Genomic DNA, 18,820 nt, shown 5'->3' with positions numbered 1-18,820 from the left:
GCTCCGCCCCTCCCTGGCTGTGTGGCCACAGGCCAGTCTCTTTCCCTCTCTGAGCCGTACTTTCCTCTGTGTACAGTGGAGATAGTAAAGACCCTTTCCCTGTTAGGCTGCAGTGAGGGCAAATAGAAATGCTGATAAAGCACTTATCAGCATGGTCATCATGGGAAGACGGCAGAAGATGGCTGTTACTGCCACACCCCATCACCATCACCACCCCAAGGGCTGGTGTGGTGGGCTGCCACCCTGGGTCATGACATGGAGTCAGCCTGGAGCCATCTGTCTGGGGCTCTGCAGGGGGGCATCCAGCCCTCAGGCCTTACCTGCAGACTCAATGGCCATCCGCATCTCGTAGGCACTCATGCTGCCCGACTTGTCCAAGTCAAACTTCCGGAAGATGGACTGGAGTGGGGAAGAGAGGGTGAGGCCCAGGCCAAGGGAGGCACCCAGCCCTTCCGGTCCAAGCCAGGGTGGGGGCTTGCCAAAGGTACCGGGGAGGGACCCAAATAGTGGGCCAGGGGCTGGGATCTGGACAGGCGGCCCGGGAGCCTGCAGCCCACCCCTCATGGATGGGGCTGAGGCGCTGAGGGGCTGGCAGGGACCAGGGACCACCTACCAGGTAATTCCGGATGCGGTTCCACAGGATGTTGAACTCCACCAGGCCCAGCTTCCCATTGCCATCCCTCTGGGGCGCTACTGTTAAGAAGCTTAAACCAGGAGTGCCTGGGCGGTTTGGTTGGTGAAGGGTCTGCCTTTGGCCCCAGTCATGATCTCAGTGTCCTGGGATCAAGCCTCAAGTTACATTGGCCTCCCTGCTCAGCGGGGAGCCTCCTTGTCCCTTTCCATCTGTCCCTCCCCGCCCCCCGCCAGCTCATGCTCTCTCTCTCTCTCTCTCTCCTCTCCAATAAATAAAACCTTTGAAAAGTAAAAGAACAAGCTTAAACCAGGCATAGGGTGAGGGAACAATTGGGAGGAAGGGGAGGCTGGCCTCAAGATGAGGGGAATGAAAAGGGGCACAGCCTGCTGTGTTGGGCTGGGAGGGGTGCAGAAAGCACCAACCTTAGAGTCACTAGAGGACCTAGGCCCTGCCCTACCTCTCCTTCCACACAAAGCCTGTGCTTGTTTCCCTCTCCCAGTCAATGGAAGCTGCCCAGGAAAAGAACTGGTCTGTCCAGACTCGACAGAGCTTTGTCTCTTCCTCTGTGCTGTTCCCAGGAGAGATCACGGGGTATCCCCCCACCCCGCTCTGCATGCCCCCCCGCCCCCGCAACCCAAAGTAGCCTCAGGAAACAAGAGCAAAGGATACGTCCATGAGGTTCACCATGCTGCGGCATGACTCCAGGCTGAAGCCCTTGGTACGTAGGTCCTTGTCTGCAAGAAAATCGGGTCCAGCCCCTTAACCACTGAGCTTTCCAAGCTTGCCCTGTGCTGGGGGTGCCAGGAGGGACGGGGCCCAGGGATGCCCGCTTCTGGCGCCTGGTGTGGACAGTCTAGCAGAGTGGGTGTGTCAGATCATGTTTATCGTTAGCACGGGTTAAAGTATTTGAGCAATCAAGCAAGTGTCCCAGCAGCTGCGTCCCTGCCACCAAGAGCCAAGAATGAAAGGAAATCAGTGCTGAATGGAAACAGGACAAACACAGTAGAAATGTGAGGCCACGGTGGTCACGGCGGGGCCGGGGTTTGCCGCAGGCCCCAAAGGGGACAAGAAGGGAGGGGTCTGGGCTGAGGAAACTGTGTGGATGGAGGGCAGAGGTGGGGGCAAAGGAAGGGGGTGCTGCCTTTAGCTATGCACTCTGGGGAGTAATTCTCATTCTGCTCGAATGCCTCATTCTGCTCAAAGCCATTTGGCCTGGCCTTGGGGTATATCTTCTGGAGGAAAGGGGGCCTATCCCTGTACTGTGGTACCGTCAGCAGCTCAGCTTCCACCCACACCAGTCACAGCACTTGGGCCTGGGGAACAGGGCCCTGCAAGAGAGTGGAAGGAGTCTGGGAGGAAAAGAGAGGTGGTGGAGGCTCCCCCTACCCACAGAGACCAAGGGCTTGGTTTGGCCCAACGTGGGAACAGAGGCTTAGATTCTGGAGTTTGGAGGAAGTGAGGACACAGGGTAGAAAGCTGCAGCTTGGGGATGCTCACGCTTGCTGATGATCCTGTTGAGGATGGTCTGCAGCTCCTTGACGCTGATCTCCATGTCCTGGGGGAGGAGGGAGGATGGCACCCACCCTGGGGAAAGGCTGTCCCCTGGCGCCCCAGGGCCCCTCGCTCCCACCCCACCCAGCCTACCTCCCCTGCCAGTTGCCTGAAGAGGGCCTTGAAGTTCTCATCAATCTCTTCTTCTGAGAGCACTTGCTGGATGGAGAAGGGGGAGAGCAGGTCAGGGGTGTTTCAGCCAGGCCCCTGCACGGATAGCAGCTGGGGCGAGTCTGGGACCACCATCACCATGTGCCCACCTTATTGCATCTCTGAGCCTCACTCTCGTCACCTGTAAAGTGGGAATCTAGACCCTACCTTCCTCCTGCCCAGGGCTTTGTGGCCTGAGGGAGGGCGCATCTCAGCTCAGTGACGGGAGTGAGGCCTTGGGCAAGTTCCTTAACCTCCCTGAACTTGAGTTTCTCACTGAAGGGGGAGATGGTGACAGCACCCTGACAGGGCCGTTGTAGAAGAAACAGAGTGACCAAGTAAAGAGCTCAGCACAGACCTAGAATAGAGAAGAGCTCAGGAACCCCGCACTACCACTATCTCTAAGTCCTTTGCAAACTATAAAGTCCTGGGCAGATGAGGGATTGGGATTACTTTTATGGTTCCTGCCAGGAGGGGCTCTGCCCTGCCAGCCAGAGCCCAGGAGCCAGGACACCCAGGTCCCCAGGATATAACCAGGATGAGGCAGAGGAGGAAGGCACAGGGGTGGCACGCACCTCATCAGGGAGATTGGCCTGGATCTGGTCGTCCAGCTCCCTGCAGAGGGGGGGGAGACAGAGGGGTCAGTCAGGGGGGTGTGCAGGGGGACCTGTGGCAGGTGGCAAGTGGACGCTGGGGAGGGGCCTTCTACTCACTCCGTCCCGGCGCTCTTCTCCGAGAAGAAGCGCAGCACAAAGTCACCCTCCTTGTTGGGCTCAAAGGTGGAGGGGACCACCACGTACTCCCCGGGTGGCAAGCGGAAGCGGGTGCTGACCTCCCGCAGGTTGATGAACTGCTCCGAACGTGCCCGGGACGAATTAGCCAGGAAGAAGTCGCGCTTCAGGTGCACGGCGGGCTGGCCCACCAGCTGGTGGGAGGCAAGGAGGGAGTGGGGGCTGCAGCTGGCCACTCAGCCACCCTCAGGAGCTGCCCCACAGCCCCAGATCTCAGGCTCCAGGCCCTAGCCATGGGGGCGGAGAGCTGGTCATGGTGGTCACCCGCAGTCCGTATGACCCTGACAAATCATTCTATCTCAGTTTCCCCGTCAGGTGAAGTGAAGGTGACAACCCTACCTCCTGCACGGGGCAGAGGTGAGGAGATAATATGGAGGCAGACATAGATACCTTATAGATATAGATGTCTATAGATATAGACACCATTGCAGTAACTTTCCCATTATTATCACTCACAGCTTCCCCAAGTCAGGCAGTGCAGGGTACCTTCCAGGGGGCCCCTCCTTTAAAGCTCATGACAGCCCTGTGAGCCGTTGCTGTCATGCCCATTTTACAGACACTGACAAAGAGGCTTAGTGCTTTAGCAGCTTGCTCAAGGGTATCCACTGCTCTGCTCCTAACCAGCACCCCTGGCAGCTGCAGCCAGCACTTACTCCGTGGGAACGGCAAGACAGGAAGAGCCTCAGATGTGGTGGGAGGCGGGGTTCCAAGGGCCAGGGTTCAAATCCGGCCCCCTCACTCATTACCAGCCCTGGCTCCCAGGACAGTAATGTTTGCCCCCACCCTGCCCTGGATTGGGGGAGGAGGGCAGTTAATAAACAGTAAAACGAGATGACTTCTTAATTCTCTACGTGTGGACTTGCTGCCAACTTGCTCCCCTCTGGGCACCGTCAGGCCTTGTGTGTTCAGGGATACGTAAATCCAGGTGATCCAGGTTTCAAACCTACCTCCGGAGGGACCTGCCAGAGAGATGGAGGAATTTAGAGATGTATGCCTGGCCCAGAGGCAGGGGTACAGCGTATGCTGGGCAGAAGCCCCGAGTTCTTAAGAATGATGGGATGAGGGGCAACTGGGTGGCTCAGTCAGGTAAGCGGCTGCCTTGACTCAGGTCATGATCCCAGGGTCCTGGGATCAAGCCCTGCATCAGGCTCTCTGCTTAATGGACAGTCTGCTTCTCCCTCTCCACTGTTAGTTCTCTCTTACACATTCTTTCTCTCTCAAATAAATAAATAAAATCTTTTTTTTTTTTTTTTTTCCTTTTTTTTTTTTTTTTTAATTTTATTATTATTTATTTATGATAGGCACACAGTGAGAGAGAGAGGCAGAGACACAGGCAGAGGGAGAAGCAGGCTCCATGCACCGGGAGCCTGACGTGGGATTCGATCCTGGATCTCCAGGATCGCGCCCTGGGCCGAAGGCAGGCGCTAAACCGCTGCGCCACCCAGGGATCCCTAAATAAATAAAATCTTAAAAAAAAAATGATAGGATGAAGAAACCAGAAGGCAGGGCCCAGGGCCATTGGTGACTGAGAACCATCTTCATGCCAGAGAGGGGCCTCAGGACCTTAGGAAAGGGGGCCCAAGCAGGGTCCTCCCTCATCCTCAGAACGCCCTGGGCCTTGGCTCTGAATCAGAGCACCCAGGACAGCCCCCAGAGTGGCCAACTGCAATATTCCACAGTCCAGGGACATCAGAGGTCCACACCGGTCTGCAGCCAGGAGCTCTGGGCCAAGACTGTGGCCATTCTCTACCCCCACCAGGAAGGGCCAGAAATGTCTGTCTTGAACACAGTGAGTGAAGCAAGGCCCTCATAGGCCAGCTTTTGCTTACATACTCCTAAGATAGGGAGCTCACTACTCCTCTACGGCAGCCCACTTGCCTACTTCTTTCTGAAGCTGAGCCAAAGTCTGTCCCCTAGAGGCTACCTCCTAGGTGTCAACAAAGCCAGATTCCCTCTATCCAAGAGCAACCTCAGCAGGTGCCTCCAGGGGTTAGGGTCTAGGGCCACCTGTCTCAGGGCTGTGGCGGCGTTGTCCTCCGGCGCCCCCTGCTGGGGCTCGCCTACAGTGCACCAGGAGGCCTGCCTTCCCTGCCAGTTCTGTGAGATCCACTGGCTCACCTCGTAGACCGCGAAGCCAATGGTCTCCATGTCGCGGCCAAAGCGGCGTTCGCGGCGGCGGTGCTTCTGCATGAGGGCTAGCACGAAGCTGCAGCCTGATTCGCGACCCCCGTAGTCGTCGTCCACATCATCTGTCTCCTCCAGCCGGATCTTGAACTGGGGATTGACCCAGAAGGTGGCTGTAGGAGGTGGGTTGTTGGCAGGAATGAGGAGGAGCAGCGCAGAGTGGAGGCTTCCCCTCCCCACTGTGTCTGCTCATCCATTCATCCAACAAATATTGCTAATTGTCCACTGTGTGCCATGTGACAGATGTTCAGTGGGAACGCACAATCTCTACCCTCCTGAGCTCACTCTCTGGGAGGGGAGGCAAAGTATTTGCAAGTCAGTGTAATTAACAGAACTATTACAAAGAATAAGCAACCTGGAACTGATCTGGGGAGGCATCTTTGAGGAGGTGACATTTGAGGGAGATCTGAAGAAGCCCTGGGAAGACACTGGGAAGCAGGAGAAGGAGAATAAAGAGCCCCACACCTGAGGGGACAGCCAGTGTCTGATGCAGCATCTGGCTCTGGCGGGCATCAGGAGTCCAGAAAGGAAGCAAAGGAGTGGGAGCAGGGTGGGTGGAAAGGAGTGTGGTTTGAGTCAGAGAGCAAAAAGACCTCCCCACCCCTCCCACCTCACTCCCTTATCCCCCACGGGCCTGCACCAGGAGGGGCATGAATGGATTTGGATTTGCAAAGGTTGCTTATTGTCCAAACTGCTGTGTGGACAATGACTGAGGAAAGAAAGAGAAAAAGCAGGGTCTAACAGGAGCCTCATAACTGCAAAGAGTGACAGAGACTTGCTTTTCTGGCAGTTTGGTGATTGAGTTGCCCATGACTCCCTAAACCTCCAGGAGCTGGATTCAATACACAAAATTGCTTTGTAGAGACACTACTAAGCCATTGCATTTCCCTCCCCCATACACAGGTGACATTAAACAAAATGATAGATAATATCAAGTGTGAGAAATGGTAGAAATAACCCAACTGTCCAACTGAGGAATGGATAAAAAGAAATGTGATGTAACCAAACAATGGAAGATTATTCAGCAACAAAAAGGAATGGAGTACTGATATGTACTATAATGTGGATAAGTATCCGAACAGGCAAATCTGTAGAGACAGGGTGTTGGTTACATGGGAATGAGGAGGAAGAGGGGCTCAGGACTGATAGCTATAGAGTGCATGGTTTCTTTTGGGGGTAATCAAAATGTTCTAAAATTGATGTGATAGATACACAATATATGAAAAGCCACACTGAATTTTATACTTTAAGTAGGTGAATTGCATTGTACATGAATTAGATCTCAATAAAGCCTTTTTTAAAAAGTGGACACTACATTGCAGGGGCCTGGGTAGCTCAGCAGTTTGAGTATCTGACTCCCGCTCATCAATTTTCAGACCAAGAAAGCCCAATGAATCCAAAGCAGAATGAAAAGAAATCCACACTTCAATACATGATGGTGAAATTACAGAATATAGAAGATAAACAATCTTCAAACAGAAAAGACAAAGCATCACAGGAGACAAGGGAAACAGAGCCCTGACTCACAGAGCTACAGAACCAGAATAAAGAGCAACAGTACCTTCAATGGGCTTAAAGAAATGCAATCTAGAATTTTGTATCCAAAGAATTATCAAGAATGAGCATGCTAGGGGAAAGGAGAAAAAATGAGTGGGAAATAACAGAAAGGGAGACAGAACATGAGAGACTCCTAACTGGGAAACGAACTAGGGGTGGTGGAAGGGGAGGTGGCGGGGGGTGGGGGTGACTGGGTGATGGGCGCTGAGGGGGGCACTTGATGGGATGAGCACTGGGTGTTATTCTGTATGTTGGCAAACTGAACACCAATAAAAAATAAATTTATAAAAAAAAAAAAGAATGAGCATGCTATAAAGGCATTTTACATAGACACTGAGAAAGTTTAAAGAAGAAGGAGAGGGAGGAGGAGGAGGTAAAGGGAAAGAAGAAATGTGTAAGCGTATATTTCAGGGAGATGGAAGATGATCTCAGGTGAAAGTTGTGAAAATGGTGAGCAAAAATACCGTTATGCGTATAATCTAATGAATATGGAACATATCAGATAATGATGATATTTAATTTACAGCAGGAAGAAAACTGTTTAGAATTAATTAAAATACTAGCTAATGGGCAGCCTGGGTGGCTCAGAGGTTTAGCACCGCCTTCGGCCCAGGGCCTGATCCTGGAGACCCAGGATCGAGTCCCGCGTCGGGCTCCCTGCATGGAGCCTGTTTCTCCCTCTGCCTGTGTCTCTGCCTCTCTCTGTGTCTCTCATGAATAAATAAATAAAATCTTAATATAAAATAAAATAAAATACTAGCTAAAAACAGCGTATTAAACAAAAGGAGGGGGTGATCCAAGTTAAGTAGTCTTAAGGTCTTATATTATTTAGTAGGAGGGTAAAGATACTGATCAACTAACTTTAACATACTTTTTTTTTTTTTTTTTAAGATTTTACTTATTTATCTGAGAGGAAGAGCACAAGCAAGGGGAAGAGCAGAGGGAGAGGGAAAAGCAGACTCCCTGCGGAGCAGGGAGCCCAATGTGGGACTTGATCCCAGGACCCTGAAATCATGATCTGAGCCGAAGGCCACTTAACCAACTGAGCCACCCAGGCGCCCTATCAACTAACTTTAGAATATATTAATTAAAGCACTTATATATTCCAAACTCATACACTGAAAAACTAGTAGAGAGAAAGGGAAAAGAACTTAATCCAAAATAAGGCATAACAGGAGGGACAAACAGAAAATGTGCAATAAGTCTGCTGAAATAAATATAAAGTTATCAGTATTTGCTGTGAATGTAAATGGTTAAACTTTCAAATCAAAGGGCAAAATTTTTCAAATGGATTATTAAAAAGCCAGCTATAGACTGTTTACAAGAGATAACAAAACGCTGAGCTATAGAAAGATTAGACATCGAAGAGTATAACAAAACATAACACAAAATTACTAACCAAATGGAAATTGGAATTGCTATACAGACATTGACAGAAATAGACTTAAAAGTAAAAGAATTATTACCAAAGAAGATAGCCATTAAATTACAACAACAACACGTTCAATTCACTAGCAACTTATAACAATTCTAAGCTTGATGTACTTAATATCATAAAGCAAAATATATAAAGAAAAATAATTGATAGATACAAAGGGAAAAGCTGGGAAAACCATCAGGATGGTGTGTGATTTTATCCTCCCTCTTCCAGTAATTGACAGATAAAGCAGACAAAATATTGAGCTTGATATGATGCACAATTATAAAACATTCCCCCTACCACTCAGAATTGTGTAACAGTCAAGAGAATAGACTGCAGGGTTGTGGGGCACCTAGGTGGCTCAGTGGCTTTCTGAGTCTGCCTTTAGCTTAGGTCCTGATCCCAGGGTCCTGGGATCAAGTCCTACATAGGGCTCCCTGCAGGGAGCTTGCTTCTCCCTCTACCTATGTCTCTGCTTCTGTTTCTCATGAATAAATAAACAAAATCTTAAAAAAAAAAAAAAAAAAAAAAAAGACTGAATCCTGGGTTCAAATCCCAGCTCCGTCACTTATTAGATTCATGCCTTACCTTCCTTATCTGTAAAACAGTACCTACCTCCTAGGGTCAGTGTGAAAGTTAAGCAAGCTTTATGTTTAAAATATTTAGAGGAACGTTTGGCATATAACATATAATAGATAACTGTTAATCAGTCTTTTTGAGAACATGGGAATGTTGAGAAAAATTCAACATGGCATGGGCCATAGAACCAACTTCTATTTATTTCGAAGCTACGATCTTATATAGATTGTGTTCTCTGACTATAAGGGAATTAAGTTAGAAATCAACAATAAAACAATAATTAGTGGTTTATAACTGGGAGTTTTGGTTATTGATTCAATCTCTTAATTGTTACAGGTATACTCAGGTTTTCTATTTTTCTTAAGTCAATCTTGGTAGCTTATTTCTTTCTAGGAATTTGTCCCTTTCATCTAGGTTAGCTAACTTGTTGGCACACAACAGTTCACAGGATTTCTTTATAATCCATTTGTTTCTGCTGGATTCGTAGTGATGTTCTCTCTTTAAATCCTGATTTTAGGAATCTGAGTCTTCTGTCTTTTTTCTTGTTTAGTTTGGCTAAGGATTTGACAATTTTGCTGAACTTTTCAAAGGACTGACTATTGGTCTTACTGATTTTTCTCTACTGTTTCTCTATTTCATTTCTTTGGACTTTAATCTTTATCATTTTCTTTCTTCTGCTTGCTTTGGATTTAGTTTGCACTTTTACTAGATTATTAAGGTAGAAGATCAGGTTATTGATTTCAGATCTTTCTTTTCTAATATAGGCATACGGTGTTTTATTACCATCCTACATGATTTCTCATTTACATTATGATTTCTTTTTTTTTTTTTTTAATTTTTATTTATTTATGATAGTCACAGAGAGAGAAAGAGAGAGGCAGAAACATAGGCAGAGGGAGAAGCAGGCTCCATGCACCGGAGAAGCAGGCTCCATGCACCGGGAGCCCGATGTGGGATTCGATCCCGGGTCTCCAGGATCGCGCCCTGGGCCAAAGGCAGGCGCCAAACCGCTGCGCCACCCAGGGATCCCTATGATTTCTTTTTGATAAACTAACTCATTCCATGAGACTGACACTACTTTGATACCAAAGCCAGATAAATACATCATAAGAAAATCACAGGACAACATCACTTATAAATATCAATGTCAAAAATCCTCAACAAAATACTAGCAAATCAAATCCAACAGTATTTTAAAAGGATTAGTATCATGAAATAGGATTTATCTCAAGAATGAAGGATAGTTCAACAAAGAATATCAATGTAATATGCCACATTAATAGAACAAAGGGGGAAAAACCTACATGTTCATTTAATTGATACAGAAAAGGCATTTCACAAAGTCCAACACACGTTCATGATAAAAAAACATTCAGAAAACTAAGAATAAAAAAGAATGTCCTCAATATGAAAAAGAGTGTTTATGGAAAAGCCAGCTAGTATCATACTCAGTGGTGAAAGACTAAAGCTTTCACCCTAAGTTCAAGAATAAGATGTCTACTTACACCATTGCTATATAGCCACTATGTGGGAAGGTCTAGCTAGAGTAATTAGTCAAGGGGGAAAAGAAAGCCTTCAAATTGTAAAGGAAGAAGAAAACTATCTCTATTTGCAAACAACACAATCCTATATATAGAAAACATGAAGAATCCACAAAAAAGTTACTATATCTAATAACAAGTTCAGCAAAGCGCTGGTTATAAGATCAAGACACAAAAATCAGTTATGTTTCCATATACCAGCAATGAACAATTGAAAAAGAAAATTAGGAAAACAATTCCTTTACAATAGTATCCAGAAGAATAAAATACCTAGGTATAAATTTAACAAAGGGCCGAAACACTCGAAAACTAAAAACTGCAAAACAATACTGAAAGAAATTGAAGACAAGAAAAAATAAAGACATCTGATGTTCATGGAGCAGAAAACTCAGTATTATTAAAATGTCAACACTTCCAGAAGTGATCTGCAGAGTCAATGTGATCTTTATCAAAATTCCAACAGTCCTTTTCACAGAAGTAGAAAAGCATATCCTCAGACTCATGGAATTATAAGGGGCCCAGAAGTCAAAATAATTAAGAAAACAAAAGTTATAAGGCTCGCACTTCCTGATTTCAAAACTTACTACAAAGCTACAGTAATTACAATAGTGTGGTACAGGCATAAAAATAGATACACACACACACACACACACACACAAAAAAAAGATACACAGGGGCCTTGGCTGGCTCAGTCAGTTAAGTGTCCAATTCTTGATTTCAGCTCAGGTCACGATTCCGAGGTTGTGAGACTGAGCCCTACACCAGGCTCGAGGCACAATGCAGAGTCTGCTCCAGATTCTCTTTCTCCCCTTTCTCATATTCTCTAAATAACTAACTAAATAAAATCTTTTTTTTTTTTTTTTTTTTTTTTTTTTTTTATGATAGTCACACACAGAGAGAGAGAGAGGCAGAGACACAGGCAGAGGGAGAAGCAGGCTCCATGCACCAGGAGCCCGACGTGGGATTTGATCCCAGGTCTCCAGGATCGCACCCTGGGCCAAAGGCAGGCGTCAAACCGCTGCGCCACCCAGGGATCCTAACTAAATAAAATCTTTTAAAAGAAACAGATATATAAACTAAAAGAAAAGAACTGAGTCCAAAAATAAACCCATATATCAACGGCCAATTTATTTTTGACGTGGGAGCCAAGACCACGCAATGGGAAAAGAATAGTTTTTTCAACAGATCATGCTGAAACAACTGATTTGCATACGCAAAAGAATTAAGTGTATGTTCACTGGAATAGCACCTATTTCACACCATCTATGGTGCTATGGTGATCAGGGATCTTTTATATTACTATTGTGCTCATTTGGGGGCAACACAAATTGTACCCACATAAGACAGCAAACTTAGATAAATGCTGTACATGTTCTGACTGCTCTACCCACCAGCTGTTCCCCCTCTTTCTCCCTCTTCTGGGGCCTTTCTATTCCTGAAGACATAATATTGAAATGAGACCAATGAATAACCATATAATGGCTTCTCAGTGTTCAAATGAAAGAGTCCCATGTCTCTCAACTTTAAAACAAAAGCTAGAAATGATTAAGCTTAAAGAGGAAGGCATGTCAAAAGCTAGGCCTTCTGCCTCAAACAGCCAAGTTGTGAATGCGAAGGGAAAGTTCTTGAAGGAAACTAAAAGTGCTATTCCAGTAAACAGACATGATAAGAAAGTGAGATAGCCTTATCACTGAGTAGAAGTTTTAGTGGTCTGGGAAGCCTGGGTGGCTCAGCGGTTGAGCGCCTGCCTCCAACCCAGGGCATGATCCTGGAGTCCCGAGATCAAGTCCCACATCGGGCACCCTGCATGGAGCCTGCATCTTTTTCTGCGTCTCTCATGAATAAATAAATAAAATCTTAAAAAAAAAAAAAAAAAGAAGATAGAAGAAGTTGTGTTAATGGTCTGGACAGAAGATCAAACTAGCCCCAACATTTCCTAAGCAAAGGCCTAAGCCACAGCAAGGTCCTAATTCTGTCCAATTCTATGAAGGCTGAGTGAGGTGCAGAAACTGCAGAAGAAAAGTTTGAAGGTAGCAGAGGTTGGTAGCATGAAGTTTAAGGAAAGGAGCCAACTCTGTAACATGAAAGTGCCAGGTGAATCAGCAAGTGCTGGTGGAGAAGCTGTAGCAGTTCCCAGAAGATCTAGCTGAGATAATTAATGCAGTTAATACACTAAACAACAGATTTTCAATGTAGACAAAACGGTCTTATATTGGAAGAAGATGCTATCTAGGACTTTCATAGCTAGAAAGGAGAAGTCAATGCCTGGTCCCATGGCTTCAAAGGACAGCCTGAGTCTCTTGTTAGGGGCTAATGCAGCTGGTAACTTTAAGTTGAAGGCAATGCTCATTTATCAGTCCAAAAATGCTAGGGTTCTTTAGAATTATGTCAAATCTACTCTGCCTGTGCTCTGTGAATTTTTAAAAATTTATATGTAATCTCTACACCCAACCGGGGGCTCAAACTCACAACCCCAAGATCAAGAGTCACACATTCCTCTGATTTAACCAACCAGGCACCCCAGCCTGTGCTCTTTAAATAAAACAACAAAGCCTGTGTGACAGCACATCTGTTTATAACATAGTTACTGAACATTTTTTAAAATAAATTTTATTTACTTATTCAGAGAGAGAAGCAGAGACACAGGCAAAGGTAGAAGCAGGCTCCATGCAGGGAGCCTGACATGGGACTCAATCCTGGGTCTCCAGGATCACACCCCAGGCTGCAGGCAGCGCTAAACTGCTGCGCCACCAGGGCTGCCCTAGTTACTGAACATTTTAAGACAACTATAAAGACCTACTGCTCAGAAGATTCCTTTCAAAATATGACTGCTCACTGACAAGGCACCCGATCACCCAAGAACTCTGATGGAGACATATAATAAGATTAATATTTTCTTTTCTTTTTTTTTAAGATTTTATTTATTCATTCATGAGAGACATAGAGAAGCAGAGATATAGGCAGAGGGAGAAGTAGGCTCCCTGTGGGGAGCTGAATGTGGGACTTGATCCCAGGACCCCTGGATCACGACCTGAGCCAAAGGCAGACGCTCAACTACTGAACCACCCAGGTATCCTAATTAATGTTGTTTGAAGCCTGCTAACATAGCACCCATTCTGTAGCCTCTAGATCAAGGAGTAATTTCAACTTTTATGCCTCATTACTTAAGAAATACATATTGTGGGATCCCTGGGTGGCGCAGCGGTTTAGCGCCTGCCTTTGGCCCAGGGCGCGATCCTGGAGACCCAGGATCGAATCCCACATCGGGCTCCCGGTGCATGGAGCCTGCTTCTCCCTCTGCCTGTATCTCTGCCTCTCTCTCTCTCTCTCTGTGACTATCATAAAAAAAAAAAAAAAAAAATACATATTGTAAGGAAAATAGTGGTTCTTCAGATGGATCTTGGCAAAGTTAATTGAAAACCTTCTAGGGGGGCAGCCCCAGTGGCGCAGTGGTTTAGCGCCGCCTGCAGCCCAGGGCGTGATCCTGGAGACCTGGGATCGAGTCCCACATCGGGCTTCCTGTATGGAGCCTGCTTCTCCCTCTGCCTGTGTCTCTGCCTCTCTCTCTCTCTGTCTCTATGAATAAATAAATAAAATCTTAAAAAAAAAAAAATAGAAAAAAGAAAATCTTCTAGGGGGCACCTAGGTGACTCAGTCAGTTAAGCATCTGCCTTTGGTTCAGGTCATGATCCCAGGGTCCTGAGATGGAGCCCCATGTTAGGCTCCCTGCTCAGCAGGGAGTCTGCTTCTCCCTCTCCCTCTGCCCCTCCCCCTGCTCATGCTCTCTCTCAAATAAACAAATGAAATCTTTTAATAAAAGAAAAAGAAAACGTTCTAAAAAGGATTCACCACTCTTGATGTCATTAAGAACACTTGTGGTTTAGGGGAAGAGGCCATAATATCAACATTAACAGGAGTTTGGAAGAAGCTGACTGCAACCTTCATGGATGACTTTGAGGGGTTCAAGACTTCACTATAGGAAGTTGCCACAGATATGGTGGAAACAGCAAGAAAACTGGAATTTGAAGTAAAGCCTACAGATGAGACTGAATGACTGCAATCTCATGATAAAATCTCAGTGGATGAGAAGCTGCTTCTTATGGATGAGCAAAGAAAGAGGTTTCTTGAGATGGAATCTACTCCTGGTGAAGATGCTATGAAGACTATTGAAATGACAACAGAGGATTTAAAATGTTACATAAACTTAATTGATAAAACAGTGGCAGGATTTGGGAGGATTAATTCCAATTTCCATACAAGCTCTACAGTGGGTGAAATGTTATCAAACAGCATCGCATGCTACAGAGAAAGAGGTTCGTGGAAAGAACAGCCAATCAATGTGGCACCCTTGTTATCTTATTTTCAGAAATAACCATGGCCACTCTAGCCTTCAGCACCAACGACCCTGATGAGTCAGCAGGCATCAGGATCGAGGCAAGACACTCCACCAGTAAAAAGATTACAACTTGCTAAAAGCTGATGTCAGTATTGTTAGCAATAAAATATTTTTAAATTAAGGTATGGAAAGGATGTAATGCTATTGCACACTTAGTAAAATACAGTGTAAACATAACTTTATTGGCACCGGAAAACCAAAAGATTCATTTGACTTGCTTTATTGCAGTATTTGCTTTACTGTGGTGGTCTGGAAATGAGCCCAGAATATCTGTCTCTGAGGTATGCCTCTACGAAAATTAACTCAAAATGGAACAACAACCCAAATAAGAGCTAACACTATAACACTCTCAGAGGAAAACACAAGGATAATCTTCATGGTCTTAGATTTGATAGTAGATTCTTAGATATGACACCAAAAGCATGAGAAACAGAAGAAAAAATGAAAAACTGGGCACCATCACAATTAAAAACTTCTGTCCTTTTTTTTTTTTTAAAGATAGATAGATTTATTTATTTATTTATTTATTTATTTATTTATTTATTTATTTATGAGAGACATAGAGAGAGAGAGAGGCAGAGACACAGGAGGAGGGAGAAGCAGGCTCCATGCAGGGAGCCCTACGTGGGACTCGATCCCGGGACTCCAGGATCGCGCCCTGGGCTTAATACAGGCGCTAAACCGCTGAGCCACCCAGGGATCCCCCAACTTCTGTCCTTCAAAGGACACTATCGAGAAAATGAAGACAATGCACAGAATGGGAAAAATTATATGCAAATCATCAATCTCATAAAGTCATATCCAGAATGTATAAAGAACAACACTTACGGGGATCGCTGGGTGGCGCAGCGGTTTAGCGCCTGCCTTTGGCTCAGGGCACGATCCTGGAGACCCGGGATCGAATCCCACATCGGGCTCCTGGTGCATGGAGCCTGCTTCTCCCTCTGCCTATGTCTCCGCCTCTCTCTCTCTCTCTGTGTGACTATCATAAATAAACTTTAAAAAAAAATAAATTATTAAAAAAAAAAAAAAAAGAACAACACTTACGACCCAACAATAAAAAGATAACACAATCTAAAAATGTGCAAAGTGGGGCACCTGGGTGGCTCAGTGGTTGAGTGTCTGCCATTGGCTCAGGTCGTGATCCCGGGGTCCTGGAATGGAGTCCCACATCAGGCTCCCTGCAGGGAGCCTGCTTCTCCCTCTGCCTCCGTCTCTGCCTCTCGCGAATAAATAAAATCTTTTATAAAATAAATAAAATAAAATAAAAATGGGCAAACTATTTGAATAGAAGCTCTGAAAAATATAGATTAGTGGCCTGAATACATGAACACTTTTATCGATATCGTTTGTCATTAGGGAAATGTAAACTGTCAACCAGATGTCATTTTATACCCACCAGGACAGGTATAATAAAAAAACATGGGCAAGAAGTGTTGACAAGGATGTGGAGAAACTGGAACTCAGTTCCAATTTCTGGTGGGAATGTACCATGATGCTGTCACTTCAGAAAACAGGTGCCAATTCCTCAGAATTAAGCATGGAGTTACCACAGAACCCAACAATTTCACTCCTACTGAGAGACCCAAGAGAACATTTGCTCACACAAAGACACGAATATGAATGCTAAAGCAGTATGACTCATAATAGCCAAAAAGTAGAAACAATCTACATGTCCCACCAACTGATGAATGAATAAGCAAACTGTGGTATTACCCAGGCTATGGAGTATTATTCATCCATAAAAATGAAATCAAGTACTGATACATGTTACAACTTAGATAGACTCTGAAAACGTCACAATAAGGCAAAGAAGCCACACACAAAAAGCCACATATTATATGATCCATTTATGAAATGTCCAGAAGGAAATCTAGAGACAAAAATGTAGATTAGTGGTTGCCAGGGGCTTAGGGAGAGAGAGAGGGAAAGGGAGTGACCCCTTATGGATATGAGGTTTTTTTGGGAAGTAGTGAAAAGCTTCTGGGATTAGATAGTGGTGGTGATTGTCCAACATTGCGTGGATACTAAAAACCACTAACTGGACACATTAAAAGTCTGAGTTTTACAGCACGTGAATTATATCACAAGTCTTCAAAACATTATCCATCAAAATTGCATCACTCAAAGATGCACTTGGAGGGAAAAACTTTGGGTGTTTACAAAGAAAAAAACAGCCCAGGGACTAATGATATGAAAATAATACTGTACAAAGATCAATGGTCAAAAGCCATTTCCTTGTAAAGCATACTATCCACAAACCTCTCAAGGGCGCCTGGGAGGCTCAGTTCATTAAGTGTCTGCTTTTGGCTTAGGTCATGATCCCAGGGTACTAGGACTGAGCCCCAAGGTGGGCACCCGACTCAGCAGGGAGTCTGCTTCTCCCTCTCCCTCTGCCTGCCCCTCTCCCTGATTGTTCTCTGTCTCTAACAAATAAATAAAATCTTAAAAAAACAACAACAACAACAAAACAAACCTCTCACAGGATTGATAAAGATGAAAGGGAATGCAAATAAATACTATGAAAAAAAGAGAATACGTAGTTAAAGATTACATATCAGAATACATTAAAAGTATCTTTATGTTTATAATTTTGAAAACAGAGGCAGAGGAAAAACTTCTAGAAAATACAACTGGTTGAAATAGGCTCAAGAAGAAATAGACAACCTGAATAGTCCTATAACCATTAAAGATACTCAATTTAGAAAAGTTAATCTTCACATCAAGAACAAAGGAGGGCCAACTGCTTTACAGCTCAAGTCTATCAAACATTTAAGCAACAAATCATTGTCATCCTATGCAACTCTTCTAGGAAACAGAAAAAGAACACTTCCCAATTCACCTTCTTGAGCCAAATATAGCACCAGTACCAACACTAGACAAGGTCAGTATGAGAAATGAAAATGACAGGCAACTCTCACTCATGAACTTGAATGTAAAACTACTATTTAAAAAAGTATGTCCTGATTGTGTTTGTTTGTTTTTTTTTTCCTCAGGCAAGTACGGTTGATTTAATACTAGAAAAGTGATTCATGTAATTTACCACTGAAAAGATAAAAAGCTAATATAAGAATAAATACAACTAAAAGTATTTAATAACATTAGACTTCATTAACCCGATAAAAGACTAGAACACTAGAACAGAAAAGATTTTAGTGTTGAAACGTACAGTAAACATACAGTAAAAACTTGTCCTTTAAGATGGGGTGAAGGGGGTGTCTGGCTGGCTCAGTCAGTGGAGTGTGTAACTCTTGATCTCAGAGTCATGAGTTGGAGCCCCATATTGAGTGTAGAGATTACTTAAGAAATCTTAACAACAACAAAAAAAGATGGGGATATCACCAGGACATAGCTACTCCCATGCACCACTCTACAGTCCTGGCCACCAAATAAATAAGAAAATGTAACAAAAGTTACAAAATTGGAAAAAAACAAATTTATCATTATTTGCAATTAGAAAACCAAGAAGAATCTATAGATAACTCCGTAAAATTTGTTATAATTTAAAAAGTTTGCTAGAGGGGCAGCTGGGTGCTTCAGTCGGTCAAGTATCAGCTCAGGGCATGATCTCAAGGTCATGAGATCTAGCCCTATGTCTGGCTCCAAGCTGGGCATGGAGTCTGCTAAAGATTCTTGCTCTCCCAATGGAAAAAAAAAAAAGATTCTTGCTCTCCCTCTGCCCCGTCCCCCTCAATTCCACTCTCTCACCCCACACTCTCTTTCTCTCTCTCAAAAAAAAAAATTTTTTTTTTTTTTTTTTGCTGGTTACAAAATAAATTTAAAAGGTCAAATGCATGTTACTGTATCAGCAACTATTATTTGGAAGATATAATTTTAAGAGATGATTTATAATAGTAACAAGATGATATAGCATCTAGTGATTAATCTCAAAGATGTTTAAGTCCTTTAGATGAAAATTATAGAATTTTATTGAACAACACTAAGAAAACCAAAATAAAGAGATTACACCACAATCTTAGATTAGAAGACTCACAACTGTAAAGATGTGAGTTCTCC

The 18,820-nt window shown here is 44.6% G+C and overlaps 1 protein-coding gene across 2 annotated transcripts in view; it reads right to left on the bottom strand.

Annotated features, from left to right (window-relative positions):
- CAPN1 (calpain 1) overlaps positions 1 to 18,820 on the bottom strand; it is a 28,704-nt gene that overhangs the window by 1,898 nt on the left and 7,986 nt on the right. For both annotated transcript variants that reach the window (XM_072789874.1, XM_072789873.1), the window contains exons 11-19: positions 5,245 to 5,423; positions 4,074 to 4,085; positions 3,049 to 3,260; positions 2,911 to 2,950; positions 2,279 to 2,344; positions 2,132 to 2,189; positions 1,304 to 1,368; positions 614 to 682; positions 321 to 399 (exon numbers count right to left, since the gene is read on the bottom strand). In XM_072789874.1, coding sequence (XP_072645975.1) covers positions 321 to 399; positions 614 to 682; positions 1,304 to 1,368; positions 2,132 to 2,189; positions 2,279 to 2,344; positions 2,911 to 2,950; positions 3,049 to 3,260; positions 4,074 to 4,085; positions 5,245 to 5,423 — 780 coding nt within the window. The remainder of the gene's footprint in view (positions 1 to 320; positions 400 to 613; positions 683 to 1,303; positions 1,369 to 2,131; positions 2,190 to 2,278; positions 2,345 to 2,910; positions 2,951 to 3,048; positions 3,261 to 4,073; positions 4,086 to 5,244; positions 5,424 to 18,820) is intronic.

Source organism: Canis lupus, chromosome 21 (genome assembly GCF_048164855.1).
Source record: "Canis lupus baileyi chromosome 21, mCanLup2.hap1, whole genome shotgun sequence".
Taxonomy (NCBI): Eukaryota; Metazoa; Chordata; class Mammalia; order Carnivora; family Canidae; genus Canis; species Canis lupus.
This window is presented reverse-complemented; position numbering and strand designations above follow the sequence as displayed.